At 43.2% G+C, this 21385-nt stretch overlaps 1 protein-coding gene across 1 annotated transcript in view; it reads right to left on the reverse strand.

Moving 5' to 3' along the window:
• DEPDC5 (DEP domain containing 5, GATOR1 subcomplex subunit) overlaps positions 1 to 21385 on the reverse strand; it is a 336582-nt gene that overhangs the window by 144171 nt on the left and 171026 nt on the right. Inside the window, 1 exon segment of the mRNA XM_053702000.1 lies at positions 18263 to 18442. Within this exon segment, the coding sequence (XP_053557975.1) occupies positions 18263 to 18442 (180 nt within the window).

Below are 21385 nucleotides of genomic sequence, written 5' to 3' on the forward strand. Positions count from 1 at the left end.
TGGACAAAGCGAATGCTGTCTCAAGAGAGTAACCAAATGGGGACAGCCAGAGATTATCACAATGTATAGGTCCCTAAGGAATAGTATGATGTGCCCAACACACTTCACAGTCTCTTTCCTTCATTTCCACAACCCCCCCCCCCAAAACAAAAACCATGAAGCAGAGCATCCCTTACTAAAAACGGTAAAAAACAGAATCTAATCGGGAAGCTCCCAAAGACTTCTATGTGTTCTTGTAGTTCACCAGTTCTCAATATGGCATAGTGAGAATATGGGGCAATATTTTAAAATGAACACTCTACTAAAGAAATTATTTTCTTCAAAATAAAAACAGACTATTTCAATATATATATATATATATATATATATATATATATATATATATATATATATATATATATATATATATATAATATATATATATATATATATATATATATATATATATATATAATATATCCCATAGTTTCTTGTCAGGCTTGTGGAGGCTTAACATTCTCCACCAATAGCAATGACCAATGGGTAGGAAAGTTTTAAACTTACATACATTCCCTGGTGTTTTTAATTTGACTCCTTAGCTGCTGAGTCAATTGTGTAACCTTTCTAAAATAAGGAGAAATGGAGAATAATTCAGTGTTTTTTCTATAGACTTAAAGAGACATGTAACCCAATTTTATTTTCATGATTTAGGTAGAACATACAATTTTAAACAACTTTCCAGTTAACTTCTATTATCAAATTTGCTTCATTCTCTTGGTATCATTTGCTGAAGCAGCTTTCTAACTGAAAACATGGGTGAGCCAATCACAATCAATATATATATGCAGCCACCAATCAGCAGCTAGAACCTAGGCTCTTTGCTGCTCCTGAGCTTTCCTATATAAACCTTTCAGCAAAGGATAACAAGAGAAGGAAGCAAATTAAATAATAGAAGTTAATTGGAAAGTTGTTTAAAATTGTATTGTCTATCTATGAATGTCTAATGATGACTTTACTGTCCCTTTAAGCAATTGAAAATAGGAAAAAATCATATTCTTTAAGCACAATGCAATGATAGCATATGGTGAGTGACTGTAAAAGAGTTAAATAAACGTTTACACTGCATCCTGTAGCCAAGGGACCTACCATAATCAAGACAAGGGCATTTGGAGGCCTTGTTCACTTTTGATGTTAATGTAGGGGCTCACCCTGTACACGTATACGCCAAGTCAATTTAAATTCCAGCTTGGCAAACAGTCACCTTGGTTATTTACCTGACTATAATGCTGTTGTGAGTACCTACATTTTAAAGAAGGATTTATCCTTGCATAAATAAGAGCCTTTGGGTACATTTATATGAGTTTGATATGCATATAAGGGCTGTCATGATAATAAATACAAATTTTATTATGCCAAGTTTTTACAGTGATCACCTGGGTTAAAGGGACATTAACCTCAAAGGGACATTAAACTCAAAATGTAAACAAAAACATAATTTATGCTTACCTGATAAATTTATTTCTCTTGTGGTGTATCCAGCCCACGGATCATCCATTACTTGTGGGATATTCTCCTTCCCAACAGGAGGCTGCAAGAGGACCACCCACAGCAGAGCTGTCTATATAGCTCCTCCTCTCCCTGCCACCTCCAGTCATTCAAACGAAGACAAGCAAGAGAAAGGGGAAACCATAGGGTGCAGTGGTGACTGAAGCTTAAAAATAAAATATACCTGCCTTAAAATGACAGTGGACTGGATACACCACAAGAGAAATAAATTTATCAGGTAAGCATAAATTATGTTTTCTCTTGTAAGGTGTATCCAGTCCACGGATCATCCATTACTTCTGGGATACCAATACCAAAGCTACAGGACACGGATGAAGGGAGGGACAAGGCAGGTACTTAAACGGAAGGTACCACTGCCTGCAAAACCTTTCTCCCAAAAATAGCCTCCGAAGAAGCAAAAGTATCAAATTTATAGAACTTTGAAAAAGTATGAAGCGAAGACCAAGTCGCCGCCTTACAAATCTGTTCAACACAAACCTCATTCTTAAAAACCCATGTGGAAGCTACCGCTCTAGTAGAATGAGCTGTAATCCTTTCAGGAGGCTGCTGGCCAGCAGTCTCATAAGCTAAGCGTATTATACTACTTAGCCAAAACGAAAGAGAAGTTGCAGAAGCCTTTTGGCCTCTCCTCTGTCCAGAGTAGACAACAAACAATGCAGATGTTTGACGAAAATCTTTAGTAACTTGTAAATAAAACTTTAAAGCACGAACCACGTCAAGATTGTGTAATAAAAGTTCCTTCTTTGAAGAAGGATTAGGACACAGTGACGGAACAACAATCTCCTGATTGATATTCTTATTAGATACCACCTTAGGTAAAAACCCAGGTTTGGTACGCAAAACTACCTTATCTGCATGGAAGATCAGATAAGGGGAATCACACAGTAAGGCAGATAACTCAGAAACTCTATGAGCCAAGGAGATAGCTACCAAAAACAGAACTTTCCAAGATAAAAGCTTGATATCTATGGAATGCAAGGGTTCAAACGGAACCCCTTGAAGAACTTTAAGAACTAAATTTAAACTCCATGGCGGAGCAACAGGTTTAAACACAGGCTTGATTCTAACTAAAGCCTGACAAAATGCCTGAACGTCTGGAACATCCGCCAGACGCTTGTGCAAAATAATAGACAAAGCAGAAATCTGTCCCTTTAAGGAACTCGCTGACAAACCCTTCTCCAATCCATCTTGGAGAAAAAACAATATCCTAGGAATCCTGACCTTACTCCATGAGTAACCCTTGGATTCACACCAATGAAGATATTTACACCATATCTTATGATAGATTTTCCTGGTGACAGGCTTCCGTGCCTGAATTAAGGTATCAATGACTGACTCGGAGAAGCCACGCTTTGATGAAATCAAGCGTTCAATCTCCAGGCAGTCAGTCGCAGAGAAATTAGATTTGGATGGTTGAAAGGACCCTGAAGTAGAAGGTCCTGTCTTAGAGGCAGAGTCCATGGTGGAAAGGATGACATGTCCACCAGACCTGCATACCAAGTCCTGCGTGGCCACGCAGGTGCTATCAAAATCACTGATGCTCTCTCCTGCTTGATCTTGGCAATCAGACGAGGGAGCAGAGGAAACGGTGGAAACACATAAGCCAGATTGAAGGACCAAGGCGCTGCTAGAGCATCTATCAGCGCTGCCTTGGGATCCCTGGACCCGTAACAAGGAAGCTTGGCGTTCTGGCGAGACGCCATGAGATCCAGTTCTGGTTTGCCCCAACATTGAATCAACTGTGCAAACACCTCCGGATGGAGCTCCCACTCCCCCGGATGAAAGGTCTGTCGACTTAGAAAATCCGCCTCCCAGTTCTCTACTCCTGGGATATGGATAGCTGATAGGTGGCAAGAGTGAATCTCTCCCCAACTAATTATCTTTGAAACCTCCAACATCGCTAGGAAACTCCTTGTTCCCCCTTGATGGTTGATGTAAGCTACAGTCGTGATGTTGTCCGACTGAAATCTGATGAACCTCATTGTCGCTAGCTGAGGCCAAGCCTGAAGAGCATTGAATATCGCTCTTAGTTCCAGAATGTTTATCGGGAGGAGAACCTCCTCCTGAGTCCACGATCCCTGAGCCTTCAGGGAGTTCCAGACTGCCCCCCAGCCCAGAAGGCTGGCATCTGTAGTTACTATTGTCCAATCTGGCCTGCGAAAGGTCATACCTTTGAACAGATGGACACGAGATAGCCACCAGAGAAGAGAATCCCTGGTCTCTTGATCCAGATTTAGTAGAGGGGACAAATCTGTGTAATCCCCATTCCACTGACTAAGCATGCAGAGTTGCAGCGGTCTGAGATGTAGGCGGGCAAACAGCACTATGTCCATTGCCGCTACCATTAAGCCGATTACTTCCATACACTGAGCCACCGAAGGGCGAGAAGTAGAATAAAGAACACGGCAAGAATTTAGAAGTTTTGATAACCTGGCCTCTGTCAGGTAAATCCTCATTTCTACAGAATCTATCAGAGTTCCCAGAAAGGAAACTCTTGTGAGAGGGGATAGAGAACTCTTCTTTTCGTTCACCTTCCACCCATGCAACCTCAGGAATGCCAGAACGATGTCCGTATGAGACTTGGCAATTTGGAAATTTGACGCCTGTATCAGAATGTCATCTAAGTAAGGGGCTACTGCTATGCCCCGCGGCCTTAGGACCGCCAGAAGTGGCCCCAGAACCTTCGTAAAGATTTTTGGTGCTGTTGCGAACCCAAAGGGAAGAGCCACAAACTGGGAATGCCTGTCTAGGAAGGCAAACCTGAGAAACAGATGATGATCTTTGTGTATCGGAATGTGAAGATAAGAATCCTTTAAGTCCACAGTAGTCATGTATTGACCCTCCTGGATCATATGTAGGATGGTTCGAATAGTCTCCATCTTGAATGATGGGACCCTGAGAAATTTGTTTAGGATCTTGAGATCTAATATTGGTCTGAAGGTTCCCTCTTTTTTGGGAACCACAAATAGATTTGAATAGAAACCTTGACCCTGTTCCTCCTTTGGAACTGGGTAGATCACTCCCATAACTTGAAGGTCTTGAACACAATGTAAGAATGCCTCTCTCTTTATCTGGTTTGCAGATAATTGTGAAAGGTGAAACCTCCCTTTTGGAGGGGAAGCTCTGAAATCCAGAAGATATCCCTGGGACACAATTTCCAACGCCCAGGGATCCTGGACATCTCTTGCCCAAACCTGGGCGAAGAGGAGAAAGTCTGCCCCCTACTAGATCCGTTACCGGATTGGGGGCCAATCCTTCATGCTGTCTTAGAGGCAGCAACAGGTTCTTGGCCTGCTTACCCTTTGTTCCAAATCTGGTTAGGTCTCCAGACCGGCTTGGACTGGGCAAAATTTCCCTCTTGTTTTGTAATTAGAGGAAGTTGATGCCGCACTCGTCTTAAAGTTTCGAAAGGCACAAAAATTAGTTTGTTTGTGTCCTTAATCTTGTTAGACCTATCCTGAGGAAGGGCATGACCTTTTCCTCCAGTAATATCAGAAATGATCTCCTTCAATCCAGGCCCGCATAGGGGTCTGCCCCATGAAGGGAATATTAAGAAGCTTAGACGTTGAAGTAACGTCAGCTGACCATGATTTAAGCCATAGCGCCCTACAACGCCTGAATAGCAAAACCTAGCAAAAACTAGCTTAAGTGCTCTAAGCTTGTCAAGTATATCATCCAATGGGTCTCTACCTGTAAAGCCTCTTCCAGAGACTCAAACCAGAAGGCCGCAGCAGCATGCAGTGACCGGGGCAATGCATGCAAGAGGCTGTAGAATAAAACCTTGTTGAATAAACATTTTCTTAAGGTAACCCTCTAACCTTTTATCCATTGGATCTAAGAAAGCACAACTGTCCTCGACAGGGATAGTAGTACGCTTAGCTAGATAGAAACTGCTCCCTCCACCTTAGGTGTCCCGTTGTGGCAGAATCTATGGGAAACATTTTCTTAAAGACAGGAGGGGGAGAGAACGGAACACCTGGTCTATCCCTTTCCTTAGTAATAATCTCTGAAAACCTTTTAGGTATTGGAAAAACATCAGTGTAAAACAGGCACTGCATAGTATTTATCCAATCTGCACATTTTCTCTGGCACTATAATGGTGGTCACAGTCATTCAGAGTAGCTAAAACCTCCCTGAGCAACATGCGGAGGTGTTCAAGCTTAAATTGATGACATATCAGAATCAGGTTGAAGCATCTTCCCTGAGTCAGAAAAATCACCCACAGAAAGAAGCTCTCCTTCCTCAGCTTCTGCATATTGTGAGGGGGTATCAGACATAGCTACTAAAGCGTCAGAGTGCTCTGTATTCCTTCTAAACACGAGAGCTGTCTCGCTTTCCCTCGTAACCCAGGTAGTCTGGATAATACAGCTGAAAGGGTATTATCCATGACTGCCGCCATGTCTTGTAAAGTAAACGCCATGGACGCGCTAGATGTACTTGGCGCCTCTTGAGCCGGAGTCCCTTGAGCGGGAGTTAAAGGTTCTGACACGTGAGGCGAGTTAGTCGGCATAACTTCCCCCTTGTCAGTTTCCTCTGGTGATAAATCTTTTAAAGACAGAATATGGTCTTTATAACTTAAAGTGAAATCAGTACATTTGGTACACATTCTAAGAGGGGGTTCCAATCATGGCTTCTAAACATAATGAACAAGGAGTTTCCTCTATGTCAGACATGTTTAACAGACTAGCAAAGAAACCAGCAAGCTTGGAAAACACTTTAATGAAAGTAAACAAGCAAAAAATAAAAACGGTACTGTGCCTTTAAGAAGAATAAAAAAGGTCAGAATTTGAAAAACAGTGATAAAAAGCAGTAAATCAAACGAAATTTTTACAGTGTGTATAATAGGCTAACAGAACATTGCACCCACTTGCAAATGGATGATTAATCCCTTCGTTTAAAAAAAACTGGATAAAAAAAACGAAATAAACGTTTTTTTAACAGTCACCACAAACTGCCACAGCTCTGCTGTGGCCCCTACCTTCCCATACAATCGACTTTGGAAAGCACAAAAACCCTTCAGAGAGGTCCTAAGCATTCAGGGGACTCCGTCAGGGAACTGGATGTCTCAGACTGCAAAATCTAATGCGCATTTAGGCGCAAAATTAGGCCCCTCCCACTTATGTATTCACAGTGAGAGGCCAAATAAAACTATCCCTCTAGGCAAAAATTAGCCAGCCATGTGGAAAAAACTAAGCCCCAATAAAGTTTTTATCACCAATATGCATATAAAAAACATTTAAGCACTTCCAGCAAACTTTTTATATGTCAGAAATGAGAAAATTAATAAGAGTATTACCTCTAACAGCAAGCATGATACTAGTTGTTGTTAAATCACTGTAATCAGGCTTACATCAGATAAATCCGGTATTAACAGCATTTTCTAGCATTTACATTTCTCTAGAAAAAAACATAATTTATGCTTACCTGATAAATTTATTTCTCTTGTAGTGTGTTTCAGTCCACGGTCATCCATTACTTATGGGATATATTCTCCTTCCCAACAGGAAGTTGCAAGAGGATCACCCAAGCAGAGCTGCTATATAGCTCCTCCCCTCACATGTCATATCCAGTCATTCGACCGAAACAAGACGAGAAAGGAGAAACTATAGGGTGCAGTGGTGACTGGAGTTATAATTTAAAATTTAGAACCTGCCTCAAAAAGACAGGGCGGGCCGTGGACTGAACACACTACAAGAGAAATAAATTTATCAGGTAAGCATAAATTATGTTTTTCTCCTGTAGTGTTCAGTCCACGGGTCTCCATTACTTATGGGATACCAATACCAAAGCTAAAGTACACGGATGATGGGAGGGACAAGGCAGGAACATTAAACAGAAGGAACCACTTGCCTGTAGAACCTTTCAACCCAAAAACAGCCTCCGAAGAAGCAAAACAAAAGGTGTCAAATTTGTAAAATTTGGAAAAAGTATGAAGTGAAGACCAAGTTGAAGCCTTGCAAATCTGTTCAACAGAGGCCTCATTCTTAAAGGCCCCAGGTGGAAGCCACAGCTCTAGTGGAATGAGCTGTAATTTTTTCAGGAGGCTGCTGTCCAGCAGTCTCATAGGCTAAGCGTATTATGCTACGAAGCCAAAAAGAGAGAGAAGGTAGCCGAAGCCTTTTGACCTCTCCTCTGTCCAGAGTAAACGACAAACAGAGAAGAAGTTTGTCCGAAAATCTTTAGTTGCCTGTAAGTAGAACTTCAGGGCACGGACCCACGTCTAGATTATGCAAAAGACGTTCCTTCTTTGAAGAAGGATTAGGACATAACGATGGAACAACAATCTCTTGATTGATATTCCTGTTAGAAACAACCTTAGGTAAAAAACCCAGGTTTAGTACGCAGGGACTACCTTGTCTGAATGAAAGATCAGATAAGGAGAATCACAATGTAAGGCAGATAACTCAGAGGACTCTTCGAGCCGAGGAAATAGCCATCAAAAACAGAACTTTCCAAGATAAAAGCTTAATATCAATGGAATGAAGGGTTTCCAAACGGAACACCCTGGAAGAACTTTAAGAACCAAGTTTAAGCTCCACGGAGGAGCAACAGTTTTAAACACAGGCTTAATCCTAGCCAAAGCCTGACAAAAAGCCTGGACGTCTGGATTCTCTGCCAGACGCTTGTGTAAAAGAATAGACAGAGCAGAAATCTGTCCCTTTAGTGAACTAGCGGATAAGCCCTTTTCTATACCCTCTTGTAGAAAAGACAATATCCTAGGAATCCTAACCTTACTCCATGAGTAACTCTTGGATTCACACCAATATAAATATTTACGCCATATCTTGTGGTAAATTTTTCTGGTAACAGGTTTCCGAGCCTGTATTAATGTATCAATAACCGAATCCGAAAACCCACGCTTTGATAGAATCAAGCGTTCAATTTCCAAGCAGTCAGCCTCAGAGAAATTAGGTTTGGATGGTTGAAAGGACCCTGAATTAGAAGGTCCTGCCTCAGGGGTAGAGACCATGGTGGACAGGACGACATGTCCACTAGGTCTGCATACCAGGTCCTGCGTGGCCACGCAGGCGCTATCAGAATCACCGATGCTCTCTCCTGTTTGATCCTGGCAATAAGTCGAGGTAGCAACGGAAAAGGTGGAAACACATAAGCTATGTTGAAAACCCAAGGGGCTGCTAGTGCATCTACCAGCACCGCACCCGGGTCCCTGGACCTGGATCCGTAACAAGGAAGCTTGGCATTCTGGCGAGATGCCATGAGATCCAGATCCGGTTTGCCCCAACGACGAATCAGTTTAGCAAATACCTCCGGGTGGAGTTCCCACTCCCCGGATGAAAGGTCTGGCGACTTAGAAAATCCGCCTCCCAGTTCTCCACGCCTGGGATGTAGATCGCTGACAGGTGGCAAGAGTGAGACTCTGCCCGCGAATTATCTTCGAGACTTCCAACATCGCTAGGGAACTCCTGGTTCCCCCTTGATGATTGATGTAAGCCACAGTCGTGATGTTGTCCGACTGAAATCTGATGAAACCTCAGTGTTGCTAACTGAGGCCAAGCTAGAAGAGCATTGAATATTGCTCTTAATTCTAGAATGTTTATCGGGAGGAGTCTCTCCTCCTGAGTCCACAATCCCTGAGCCTTCAGGGAGTTCCAGACTGCTCCCCAGCCTAGTAGGCTGGCATCTGTTGTTACAATCGTCCAATCTGGTCTGCGAAAAGTCATTCCTTTGGACAGATGAACCAGTGACAACCACCAGAGAAGAGAATCTCTGGTCTCCTGGTCCAGATTTAGCAAAGGGGACAGATCTGAGTAATCCCCGTTCCATTGACTTAGCATGCATAGTTGCAGCGGTCTGAGATGTAGGCGCGCAAATGGCACTATGTCCATTGCCGCGACCATTAAAGCCGATTACTTCCATGCACTGAGCTACTGATGGGCTTGGAATGGAGTGAAGGACAAGGCAAGCATTTGAGAATCTTTGATAACCTGGACTCCGTCAGGTAAATCTTCATCTCTACAGAATCTATAAGAGTCCCTAGAAAAGGGACCCTTGTGAGTGGTAACAGAGAACTCTTTTCCACGTTCACTTTCCACCCATGCGACCTCAGAAATGCTAGAACTATCTCTGTATGAGACTTTGCATTTGAAAACTTGACGCTTGTATCAGAATGTCGTCTAGGTACGGAGCCACCGCTATGCCTCGTGGTCTTAGTACCCCAGAACCTTTGTAAAAATTCTCGGGGCCGTAGCTAACCCGAAGGGAAGAGCTACAAACTGGTAATGCCTGTCTAGAAAGGCAAACCTTAGGTACCGATAATGATCTTTGTGAATCGGTATGTGAAGGGTAGGCATCCTTTAAGTCCACTGTGTCATATATTGACCCTCTTGGATCACGGTTAGGATGGTCGTAATGGTTTCCATCTTGAACGATGGAACCCTTAGAATTTGTTTAAGATTTTTAAGTCTAAGATTGGTCTGAAAGGTTCCCTCTTTCTTGGGGAACCACAAAACAGATTTGGAATAAAAACCCTTGCCCCTGTTCCGTTCGCGGAATGGTGGATCACTCCCATCACTAAGAGGTCTTGTACACATTGTAGAAATGCCCTCTTTCTTTACTAGGTTTGTTGATAACCTTGACAGATGAAACCTCCCTTGTGGAGGAGAAGTTTTGAAATCCAGAAGGTATCCCTGAGATATAATCTCCAACGTCCAGGGATCCTGTACATCTCTTGCCCAAGCCTGGCGAAGAGAGAAAGTCTGTGCCCCCCACTAGATCCGGTCTCCGAAAGGGGCCCTGTCTTCATGCTGTCTTAGGGGCGGAAGTAGGCTTTCTGGCCTGCTTGCCCTTGTTCCATGACTGGTTGCCTTTCCAACCCTGTCTGTAACGAGCAGTAGTTCCTTCCTGTTTTGGAGCGGAGGAAGTTGATGCTGCTCCTGCCTTGAAATTACGAAAGGCACGAAAAATTAGACTGTTTGGCCTTTGATTTGGCCCTGTCCTGAGGGAAGAGTGTGGCCCTTACCTCCAGTAATGTCGGCAATAATTTCCTTCAAGCCGGGCCCGAATAAGGTCTGCCCCTTTGAAAGGAATGTTTAGTAGGTTTAGGACTTAGAAGTTACATCTGCTGACCAGGATTTAAGCCATAGCGCTCTGGCACGCCTGTATGGCGAATCCGGAATTCTTAGCCGTAAGTTTGGTTAAATGCACTACGGCATCCGAAACAAACGCATTAGCCAAGCTTAAGGGTTCTAATCTTGCTTAAGGATCATCCAATGGTGCTGTGCGAATCGCCTCTTCCAGAGACTCAAACCAGAATGCCGCTGCAGCAGTGACAGGCGCAATGCATGCAAGAGGCTGTAATAATAAAACCTTGTTGAACAAACATTTTCTTAAGGTAACCCTCTAATTTTTATCCATTGGATCTGAGAAAGCACAGCTATCCTCCACCGGGATAGTGGTACGCTTGGCTAAAGTAGAAACTAGCTCCCTCCACCTTAGGGACCGTCTGCCATAAGTCTCGTGTGGGTGGCGTCTATAGGGAACATTTTTATAAATATCGGAGGAGGGGAAAAAGGCACACCGGGTCTATCCCACTCCTTGCTAATAATCTCTGTAAGCCTCTTTGGTATAGGAAAAACGTCAGTACACACCGGTACCCGCATAGTATTTATCCAGCCTACATTAATTTCTCTGGGATTGGCCACCCGTGTCACAATCATTCAGAGCCGCTAACACCTCCCCTAGCAACACGCGGAGGTTTCTCAAGCTTAAATTAAAATTTGAAATTTCTGAATCCGGTCTCCCCGAATCAGAAACCGTCACCCACAGAATGAAGCTCTCCGTCCTCATGTTCTGCAAATTGTGACGCAGTATCAGACATGGCTCTCGTGTCATCGGCGCGCTCTTCCTTAACCCAAGAGCTGTCACGCTTGCCTCTTAACTCGGCATATTGTATAATAACTTCTTTCATAACATTAGCCATATCATGTAAAGTGATTTGTAAGGGCCTTGATGTACTTGGCGCCTCAATCTTACGCACCTCCCGAGCGGGAGACGAAGGTACTGACACGTGAGGAGAGTTTAGACCGGCATAACTTCCCCCCTCGTTGTCTGGTGATAATTTCTTTATCGGCTACAGATTGACTTTTATTCAAAGAATATCAATACAATTGGTACACATATTTCTATTGGGCTCCACATCGGCTTTTTAAACATAATGAACAAGCAGATTCCTCTGTATCAGACATGTTTAAACAGACTAGCAATGAAGCTAGCAAGCTTGGAAATTACTTTCAATAAGTTTACAAGCAATATAAAAAAACGCTGCAGCGCTTTTTTTTTAAAAAAAACACAGTTGAATAACAAAGAACTAATCAGTTATAGTCAACAATTTACTTTAAATGTATTAATTAGCAGAGGATTGCACCCATTAGCAAAAGGATGATTTAACCCCTCAGTACCCAAAAACGGATATCAAATTAAGATTTAACGCTTTTATCACAGTCAAAACACACTGTCACAGGTCTGCTGTGACTGATTACCCTCCCTCAAAAACGACTTTTGAAGATCCCTGAGCTCTCTGGAGACGTCCTGGATCAAAGAGGAAGAAGCAGGAAGACTGTGCTAGATTCTAACTGCGCAACAAGGCGCTAAAAAAAAGGTCCCTCCCACTCCTATTACAACAGTGGAGGACCTGATATAACGGTTTCTATGCAGAAATATACGTTAGCCGTGTGGAAAAAAATCATGCCCAAAAAGATTTATCACCAAAGTACCTGACAAAACGATTAACATGCCAGTAAACGTTTGAAAAAACAACATTTCAGATGCTGTGTAAAGTTATTACTAAGCCTGCTACCAGTCGCTTCTACTGCAGTTAAGGCTCACACATTATATCAGTATTAACAGTATTTTTTCAGTCAAATTCTAGTCCCTAGAAAAATAACTCTACTGTGCATACATTTATCAGCCTGATACCAGTCACTACTACTGCATTTAAGGCTTGTACTTACATCATACGGGTAACAGCAGTGTTTTCTTAGTCAATTCCATTCCCAGAAAATATTGTACTGCACATACCTCATTTGCGGGAGACCCCGCATGCTATTCCCATTTTCTGAAGTTACCCCACTCCTCAGAATGTCAGAGAACAGCCAGTGGATCTTAGTTACGCCCTGCTAAGATCATAGAAAACGCAGGCAGGTTTCTTCTTCCAAATACTGCCTGAGATAGAAAAAACAGCACACTCCGGTGCCATTTAAAATAACAAACTTTTGATTGAAGAATAATTAAGTAAAACTCCAACTCCTCTCGCGACCTCCTTCTTTGTTGAGGGTTGCAAGAGAATGACTGGTATGACAGGTGAGGGGAGGAGCTATATAGCAGCTCTGCTTGGGTGATCCTCTTGCAACTTCCTGTTGGGAAGGAGAATATATCCCATAAGTAATGGATGACCCGTGGACTGAACACACTTAAAGGGACACTGTAAGTAAATATTTTCTATGCCTGTTACTAACTAACTACCCCCCAATACGCTTTTTATCATAGCATTTCATTAACATATCTCTTACCGTATATCAGAAATCTTGTCTGCAAATTTTAATTGTTTCCAAACCCACTCAGTGGGTATCCTTTGCTCTGTACCAATCCGTTTACAATACCTAGGTTTCAAAATGGCGCTTTAAACACAAAGTTATTGGTTAAGTATTTTGAACATTGCAGTGCTGAAAATAGTGGGCAGGATAACGTGACATCATCGGCAAATAAAAGATATAACTTTAGAACGTTATGAAACTTCGTTTTGGAGAAAATATAGGTCAGTAGGTTTTAATTAATGTTTATTAACTTTAATATGTTAGTTGTTTAGCTTAAAAATTATAACCGAAAGTAATCCTTTAACAAGGAGAAATTTAAACTGCACATACCTCATAGCAGGAAACCCTGCACGCCATTCCCCAGCTGAAGTTAACCTCTCTCTTCAGTTATGTGTGAGAACGGCAATGGATCTTAGTTACAACCTGCTAAGATCATTAAAGACCACAGGCAGACTCTTCTTCTACTTTCTGCCTGAGGCTAAAATAGTACAACTCTGGTACCATTTGAAAATAACAAACTTTTGAATGAAGATAAACTAAATAAAAACACCACATCTCTAGCTACTTCCTTTCTTGTCGAGAGCTGCAAGAGAATGACTGGAGGTGGCAGGGAGAGGAGGAGCTATATAGACAGCTCTGCTGTGGGTGGTCCTCTTGCAGCTTCCTGTTGGGAAGGAGAATATCCCACAAGTAATGGATGATCCGTGGACTGGATACACCTTACAAGAGAAATAACATTTTTAACTAGGGAAAATAAACAAAATAGCAATATACAGTTATCATTTATGTTGCCTGCTTTACTTGTAGAAATTGTTTGTGTTTGTTCCACTCCCTTCAAAAAGGATGGGCTGCCACCATCATACTTTAGTATTCTGAATTTTACCACACCCTGTAACAGTCTACTAAGTATTATTCATTTCATTAGCATTGTCTTAATTGGCCACAACAAAATAAACCAGAAACATAGATTCCATCAGGCTTTTTTCAAACGGTGTATCCCTGAAGTGCTTTTGATTTTATACATATATATATATATATATATATATATATACATATACACAGTTACACACAAAACATATACATATATATATATATATATAATCTGGATAAGGATAAGCACTCACTGATTTAAATGCAACAAACTATTTTATTCGGCAAGTGACGTTTCGGGGCATTCACCCCTTCCTCAGACAACCCCAAAAAGTGATATTCAAGCAGTGATTAAATAATAAATCCAACCCCTCCCCCATCAATTTTCAGCCAATCAAAATACATCAAATCAACTCAATAAGAGATGTATGTTTAACAAAAATAATTACACTTCTGTATAATCTCACCATAGTATACAATATTAATAGAAAAGCCTGTGTAAAGAATATATAACTATTGTGACCAATTAATGTGTATCTGTGGCAGTGTAATGAGTGGCTATGGAGCATAACCAGAGTCAACATAATCAAAGTCAGCACAATCCTCAATCCACCCTCTGTAGCACGTAATGTAATAAACACATAGGGCATAAAATTAAGGCATAAAATTAAATTAAATTGATACAACAGTATAAAACAGCTTACTTATTAGACATGTACGTAGGTTGCCAGGCAGTGTGTGTAGTCCGCCATTCACTACCACGCTCAATCCAGCGTGGTCTAAGGGGGCGTGTGTGCATCCGGGTTACTGACAACTCGCAGCGCGCAATGTCCAAAGCAGTGTTATGTGTTGCCATGGCAACATGCCGCGATGCAACTGGGCTAACCAAAAAGGGGCCATCATCTGTATGCCAGCAGCAGGTTATCATGGCAACCCTGTATCACTTATACAGTGTCATATTCGCAGCTCGCATCGTGCCAATGTAAACTAACTGGGTCAGTGTTAGCGGATACTAAAGTCTTATTAGACACTGCTGGAAACTTAGTCCTCTGGCAAAGTGGATTGATTCATTCCTCCAACCATTGGTGAGGCACATGAAATCATATGTGAAGGATTCCACCGATGTACTGGGACATCTGTCACAGGTTCAAGATTTGTCTGTAGATGATTACTTGGTGTCTATGGACGTTACAAGCTTATATACCATTATTCCACACCAGGATGGTATGAAGGCAGTTACAAATGCTCTCTCGAGATACCCCTATGTTGGGCCTAGTAGTACTTACATCATTAAGATCCTTGAATTATGTTTGTCACTAAACTTCTTCCGATTCGAACTGAAATACTACCAGCAAATCACGGGGACCGCCATGGGGTCAAACATGGCCCCTTCCTATGCTAACTTATTTATGGAGGGATTACAAATCCAACATAATGAAGGTCTATGAGGTTCCCTGAAATCATCAAATACATGAGATACATTGATGATGTGCTGCTGGTGTGGAGAGGTACAGAAGAACATCTAGGGGTACAGGACCTTAATGATCTACCACATCGGTGAAATTTAAGATGGTGGCCAGCAAAGAATCCATTGATTTTTGGATCTGAGGATCCTCAAGGAGATGGGCAATTAGAAACCCCCCATGTACCAAAAACCTACGGACAGGAACTCCCTCCTGTTGTCAAGCAGTAGCCACCCGAGATCTCTCATCAGAGCCATTCCATTGGCACAACCTCTACCGAAGAACAGCGAGATACAACTTAGAAGAGATGTCTACCAAATTTCTAAAGAGAGGTTATTCCTATGCAACTATTCAAAAGCCCACAGACTAGCCAAGGATACGAGAGGAGTACTCTACTCAAAATAAAAGGGGAGAAACCTGTTGAAAAACGGATGACCTGTACCATGACATATTCCCCTAAATGACCACAGATCAACAGCTACCATTTAAAGAATTTTCTCCACCAAGGATGGGATATAAAAGAGGACGCAACCTCCAAGATATGCTGATGATTACCGATCCAAGACATGCTTACATCAAAGATACATGGTTAAAATCTAAGAGACAGGGATGTTTTAAATGCCTTGGATGCACAACGTGCAATTCAATGATACAGAGTAAAACCTTCCACCATCCACACACCACCAAGAGTTTTAAGATCCAACACCATCTAACTTGTTCCACCCCATTTGTGGTCTATCTGCTGAATTGCACATGTGGGATGTACTACGTCGGTAAGACGGATGACGACATCAAGAAGAGGATGGCTAACCATCGGAGTGCCATTAGGACGGCACTCAAAGATGGTACATCGGAACAACCAGTGGCACGCCATTTTTTACAGATGAACCACACGGTGAAGGACTTACGCTTCATACTTATTGACCATGTGCCTACACCGACACGGGGAGGTAACAGAAAGAAGAAGCTCCTACAAATTGAAGCCAAATGGATTCATAGACTTGGAACGGTACACCCTGGTGGACTTAATACAAATGTGGACGGGCACTGTTTCTTATAGTACCTGTTCTGGAATCAGAATTGGTATTAGGTCTTCAAACATACCAATTACTAATGAGAGTCCATGTACATCCTTTGATGCCCTGGTGGGCATATCGAGAGTCCACGCACATTCCATCTACTAATTACTCATTTTGCAATACCATAATCTAGGTGACATGAAGTTCCACCTTCTAGTTTAGTACCCAACAAATGCTAGGACCTTAGAGATGGAATTCCATACGGACATCATGATATAAAAGTTATAGCCTATGTGTTGCACTTAGTTATATGTAGAGCCCTTGACATCCTACCAGCATATAGTCTGAGACCCCCCTCCCCTTTTTGTAATATATGGTCCTGTTCATCCCCACTTTACACTGTGGTCTCACTGTCAGTTTTGGGTTTCTAGGGGGTATTGAATAATGGCTAGGATTAGTACACAGTGGATACTCTAACTAGATAGCCGGAATATGTGTCTTTTTAATAATAGAATTGACAGCTTACCATCCAGATAAATCTTAGTTAGACTCCATATTCTAAGACTTATGGCTATATTTATGCTATAGTGTTTAAACAAGGCTTCCATTGGATTTTTTTAATACGGATCTACTAAGATCGTAGAGATCCCCTACTTGTCTAGGCATTGAGAGTGTAGTTATATCTTAGACATCCGCTGCCAGCTTTATCACCTGACAGCTGCTGAGTCAGTTTTTAGTGAACCGGTTACGGGGACTGTGTATATTCATCCCCAGATTTGCTAAGTTTCCAGCAGTGTCTAATAAGACTTTAGTATCCACTAACACTGACCCAGTTAGTTTACATTGGCACGATGCGAGCTGCGAATATGACACTGTATAAGTGGTACAGGGTTGCCATGATAACCTGCTGCTGGCATACAGATGATGGCCCCTTTTTGGTTAGCCCAGTTGCATCGCGGCATGTTGCCATGGCAACACATAACACTGCTTTGGACATTGCGCGCTGCGAGTTGTCAGTAACCCGGATGCACACACGCCCCCTTAGACCACGCTGGATTGAGCGTGGTAGTGAATGGCGGACTACACACACTGCCTGGCAACCTATGTACATGTCTAATAAGTAAGCTGTTTTATACTGTTGTATCAATTTAATTTAATTTTATGCCTTAATTTTATGCCCTATATGTTTATTACATTACGTGCTGCAGAGGGTGGATTGAGGATTGTGCTGACTTTGATTATGTTGACTCTGGTTATGCTCCATAGCCACTCATTACACTGCCACAGATACACATTAATAGGTCACAATAGTTATATATTCTTTCTTTACACAGGCTTTTCTATTAATATTGTATACTATGGTGAGATTATACAGAAGTGTAATTATTTTTGTTAAACATACATCTCTTATTGAGTTGATTTGATGTATTTTGATTGGCTGAAATTTGATGGGGGAGGGGTTGGATTTATTATTTAACACTGCTTGAATCACATTTTGGGTTGTCTGAGGAAGGGGTGAATGCCCCGAAACGTCACTGCCGAATAAAATAGTTGTTGCATTTAAATCCAGTGAGTGCTTATCCTTATCCAGATTGCATATCCTGTTAAGCACCCTGGTCTGTGTTTGGGTTGGCGAGTGAGAGTGCACTTAGCTGGAGTCTATATATATATATATATATGTATATGTATATATATAAACACACACATACACACACACATATATATATATATATATATATATATATATATATATATATATACACACACACATTGGTCCATCCCTTTGACACTATTCACGCTTGACAAAGCCTACCCTCAAACAGATGATCACTTTCAGCTTTTATCAAGCAGTTGATGTTGAGGGGAACGAAGAGCTGGGCACGCAGAGGATCTCCATATAAATAACTGGGCAAAGCAAAAGGGCCCTCCAACACTGGCACTAACAAGAAACCACAGGAAGTGGCTTTTCTGTGCCAGCCCTGTACCTGCAGAAGTCAGTAAGATTGATGACACAGTGAATATACACATTTGTCACAGACATTGAATACATGAATATATGTCAGATTACAGGATAAAGAGAGATTACAAAAGGGAGATGTCAGATGAGGAGATCACACATGTGAGTGTGAAGGTAAAGTATGTCCCTTGCTAATCAAAGAAAGGTAAGGCAGTCAAAGGAGGGAGATGGCAGGTTACAGATCTCACAGGATGAAGAACAAAAGGTAAAGAGGCCATGAGAGAGACAGCAGGGTACAGAGGTTATGAGAGAGAGACAGTAGGGTACAGAGATCATGAGAGGGAGACAGCAGGGTACAGAGGTCATGAGAGAGAGACAGCAGGGTACAGAGGTCATGAGAGGGAGACAGCAGGGTACAGAGGTTATGAGAGAGAGACAGTAGGGTACAGAGATCATGAGAGGGAGACAGCAGGGTACAGAGGTCATGAGAGAGAGACAGCAGGGTACAGAGGTCATGAGAGGGAGACAGCAGGGTACAGAGGTTATGAGAGAGAGACAGTAGGGTACAGAGATCATGAGAGGGAGACAGCAGGGTACAGAGGTCATGAGAGAGAGACAGTAGGGTACAGAGGTCATGAGAGGGAGACAGCAGGGTACAGAGGTCATGAGAGGGAGACAGCAGGGTACAGAGACCATGAGAGGGAGACAGCAGGGTACAGAGGTCATGAGAGAGAGACAGCAGGGTACAGAGGCCATGAGAGGGAGACAGCAGGGTACAGAGGTCATGAGAGAGAGACAGCAGGGTACAGAGGCCATGAGAGGGAGACAGCAAGGTACAGAGGCCATGAGAGGGAGACAGCAGGGTACAGAGGTCACAAGAGGGAGACAGCAGGGTACAGAGGCCATGAGAGGGAGACAGAAGGGCACAGAGCCCATGAGAGGGAGACAGCAGGGTACAGAGGTCATGAGAGGGAGACAGCAGGGTACAGAGGTCATGAGAGGGAGACAGATGGTATAGAGATCATGAGAGGGAGACAGCAGGTACAGAGGCCATGAGAGGGAGACAGAAGGGCACAGAGCCCATGAGAAGGAGATAGCAGGGTACAGAGGTCATGAGAGGGAGACAGCAGGGTACAGAGGTCATGAGAGGGAGACAGCAGGGTACAGAGGTCACAAGAGGGAGACAGCAGGGTACAGAGGTCATGAGAGGGAGACAGCAGGGTACAGAGGTCACAAGAGGGAGACAGCATGATACAGAGGTCATGAGAGAGAGACAGCAGGGTACAGAGGCCATGAGAGGGAGACAGCAGGGTACAGAGGCCATGAGAGGGAGACAGAAGGGCACAGAGCCCATGAGAGGGAGACAGCAGGGTACAGAGGTCCTGAGAGGGAGACAGCAGAGTACAGAGGCAATGAGAGGGAGACAGCAGGGTACAGAGGCCATGAGAAGGAGACAGAAGGGCACAGAGCCCATGAGAGGGAGACAGCAGGGTACAGTGGTCATGAGAGGGAGACAGCAGTGTACAGAGGTCATGAGAGGGAGATAGAAGCATACAGTGGTCATGAGATGGAGAGAGCAGAGTACAGAGGCCATGAGAGAGACAGCAGGGTACAGAGGCCATGAGAGAGAGACAGAGGTCACAGGAGGGAGATCACAAGATAAAGAGAGTATTGCAGGGAGATTGCAGTGTATGGAGGTCACAGGAGGGAGATGACAGAGTACAGAGATCACAGAAAGGAACAACAGAAGCCAAAGTAGGGAGACGGCAGAGAACAGAGGTCACATGAGGGAGACGGCATGGTGCAGAGGTCACATAAGATAGATGGTAGGGTACAGAGATCACATGAAGGAGACATCAAGGTACAGAAGTCACAGGAGGGAGACAGCAGAGTACAGAGATCACAGGAGGGGGACAGCAGTGTACAGAGATCACAGGAGGGAGACAGCAGTGTACAGAGATCACAGGAGGGAGACAGCAGTGTACAGAGATTCACAGGAGGAGACAGGCAGTGTACAGAGATCACAGGAGGGAGACCAGCAGTGTACAGAGATCACAGGAGGGAGACAGCAGTGTACAGAGATCACAGGAGGGACAGACAGCAGTGTACAGAGATCACAGGAGGGAGACAGCAGTGTACAGAGATTCACAGGAGGGAGACAGCAGTGTACAGAGATCACAGGAGGAAGGACAGCAGAGTACAGAGATCACAGGAGGAAGACAGCAGAGTACAGAGATCAACAGAATAAATTTGGAAACAAGATACAGAATTCTACAGAAGGCAGATCACAATATAAAGAGAGTATTGGAGGGGGATTGCAGGTTAGGGAGGTCACAATGATGGGGTAATGGAGTGTTATGGCAGGGGAGATAGCATGTAAGGTCAAAAAATAGAGATGGCAGGGTGTGAAGGTCACAAGAGCCAGAGGGTAGAAAGAAAGGGGAGAAAGAAAGTTATTGGAGGGTGAAAACAGGGAAATATCCAGGTACAGTGAACACAGGATGGAGATGGCAAGGTAAAGAGTTCACAGGATGGAGATGACAGGATAAAGAGGGCACGCGAGGGAGAAGGCAGAGTAAGGAGCATATGAAATGGAGATTGCAGGTTATGGAGGGAGATGGTATGGTAAGGAGATGGCAAGGAAAGGGGTGTATGAGAAAAGAGATGGCAGGGTATTAAATAGGGTTTTGGGGGGAGATGTCAGAGTAAGGGGTCTATGGGTGGGAGGTGGCAGGGTATTAAATAGGGTATGGGAGGGAGATGGCAGGGTAAGAGGTCTATGGGTGGAAGATGGCAGGGTATTAAATAGGGTATGGGAGGGAGATGGCAGGGTAAGAGGTATATGTGTGGGAGATGGCAGGGTATTAAATTGGGTATGGGAGGGAGATGGCAGGGTATTAAATAGGGTATGGGAGGGAGATGGCAGGGTAAGAGGTCTATGTGTGGGAGATGGCAGGGTATTAAATAGGGTATGGGAGG

The sequence above is a fragment of the Bombina bombina genome, chromosome 2 (genome assembly GCF_027579735.1).
Source record: "Bombina bombina isolate aBomBom1 chromosome 2, aBomBom1.pri, whole genome shotgun sequence".
NCBI lineage: Eukaryota > Metazoa > Chordata > Amphibia > Anura > Bombinatoridae > Bombina > Bombina bombina.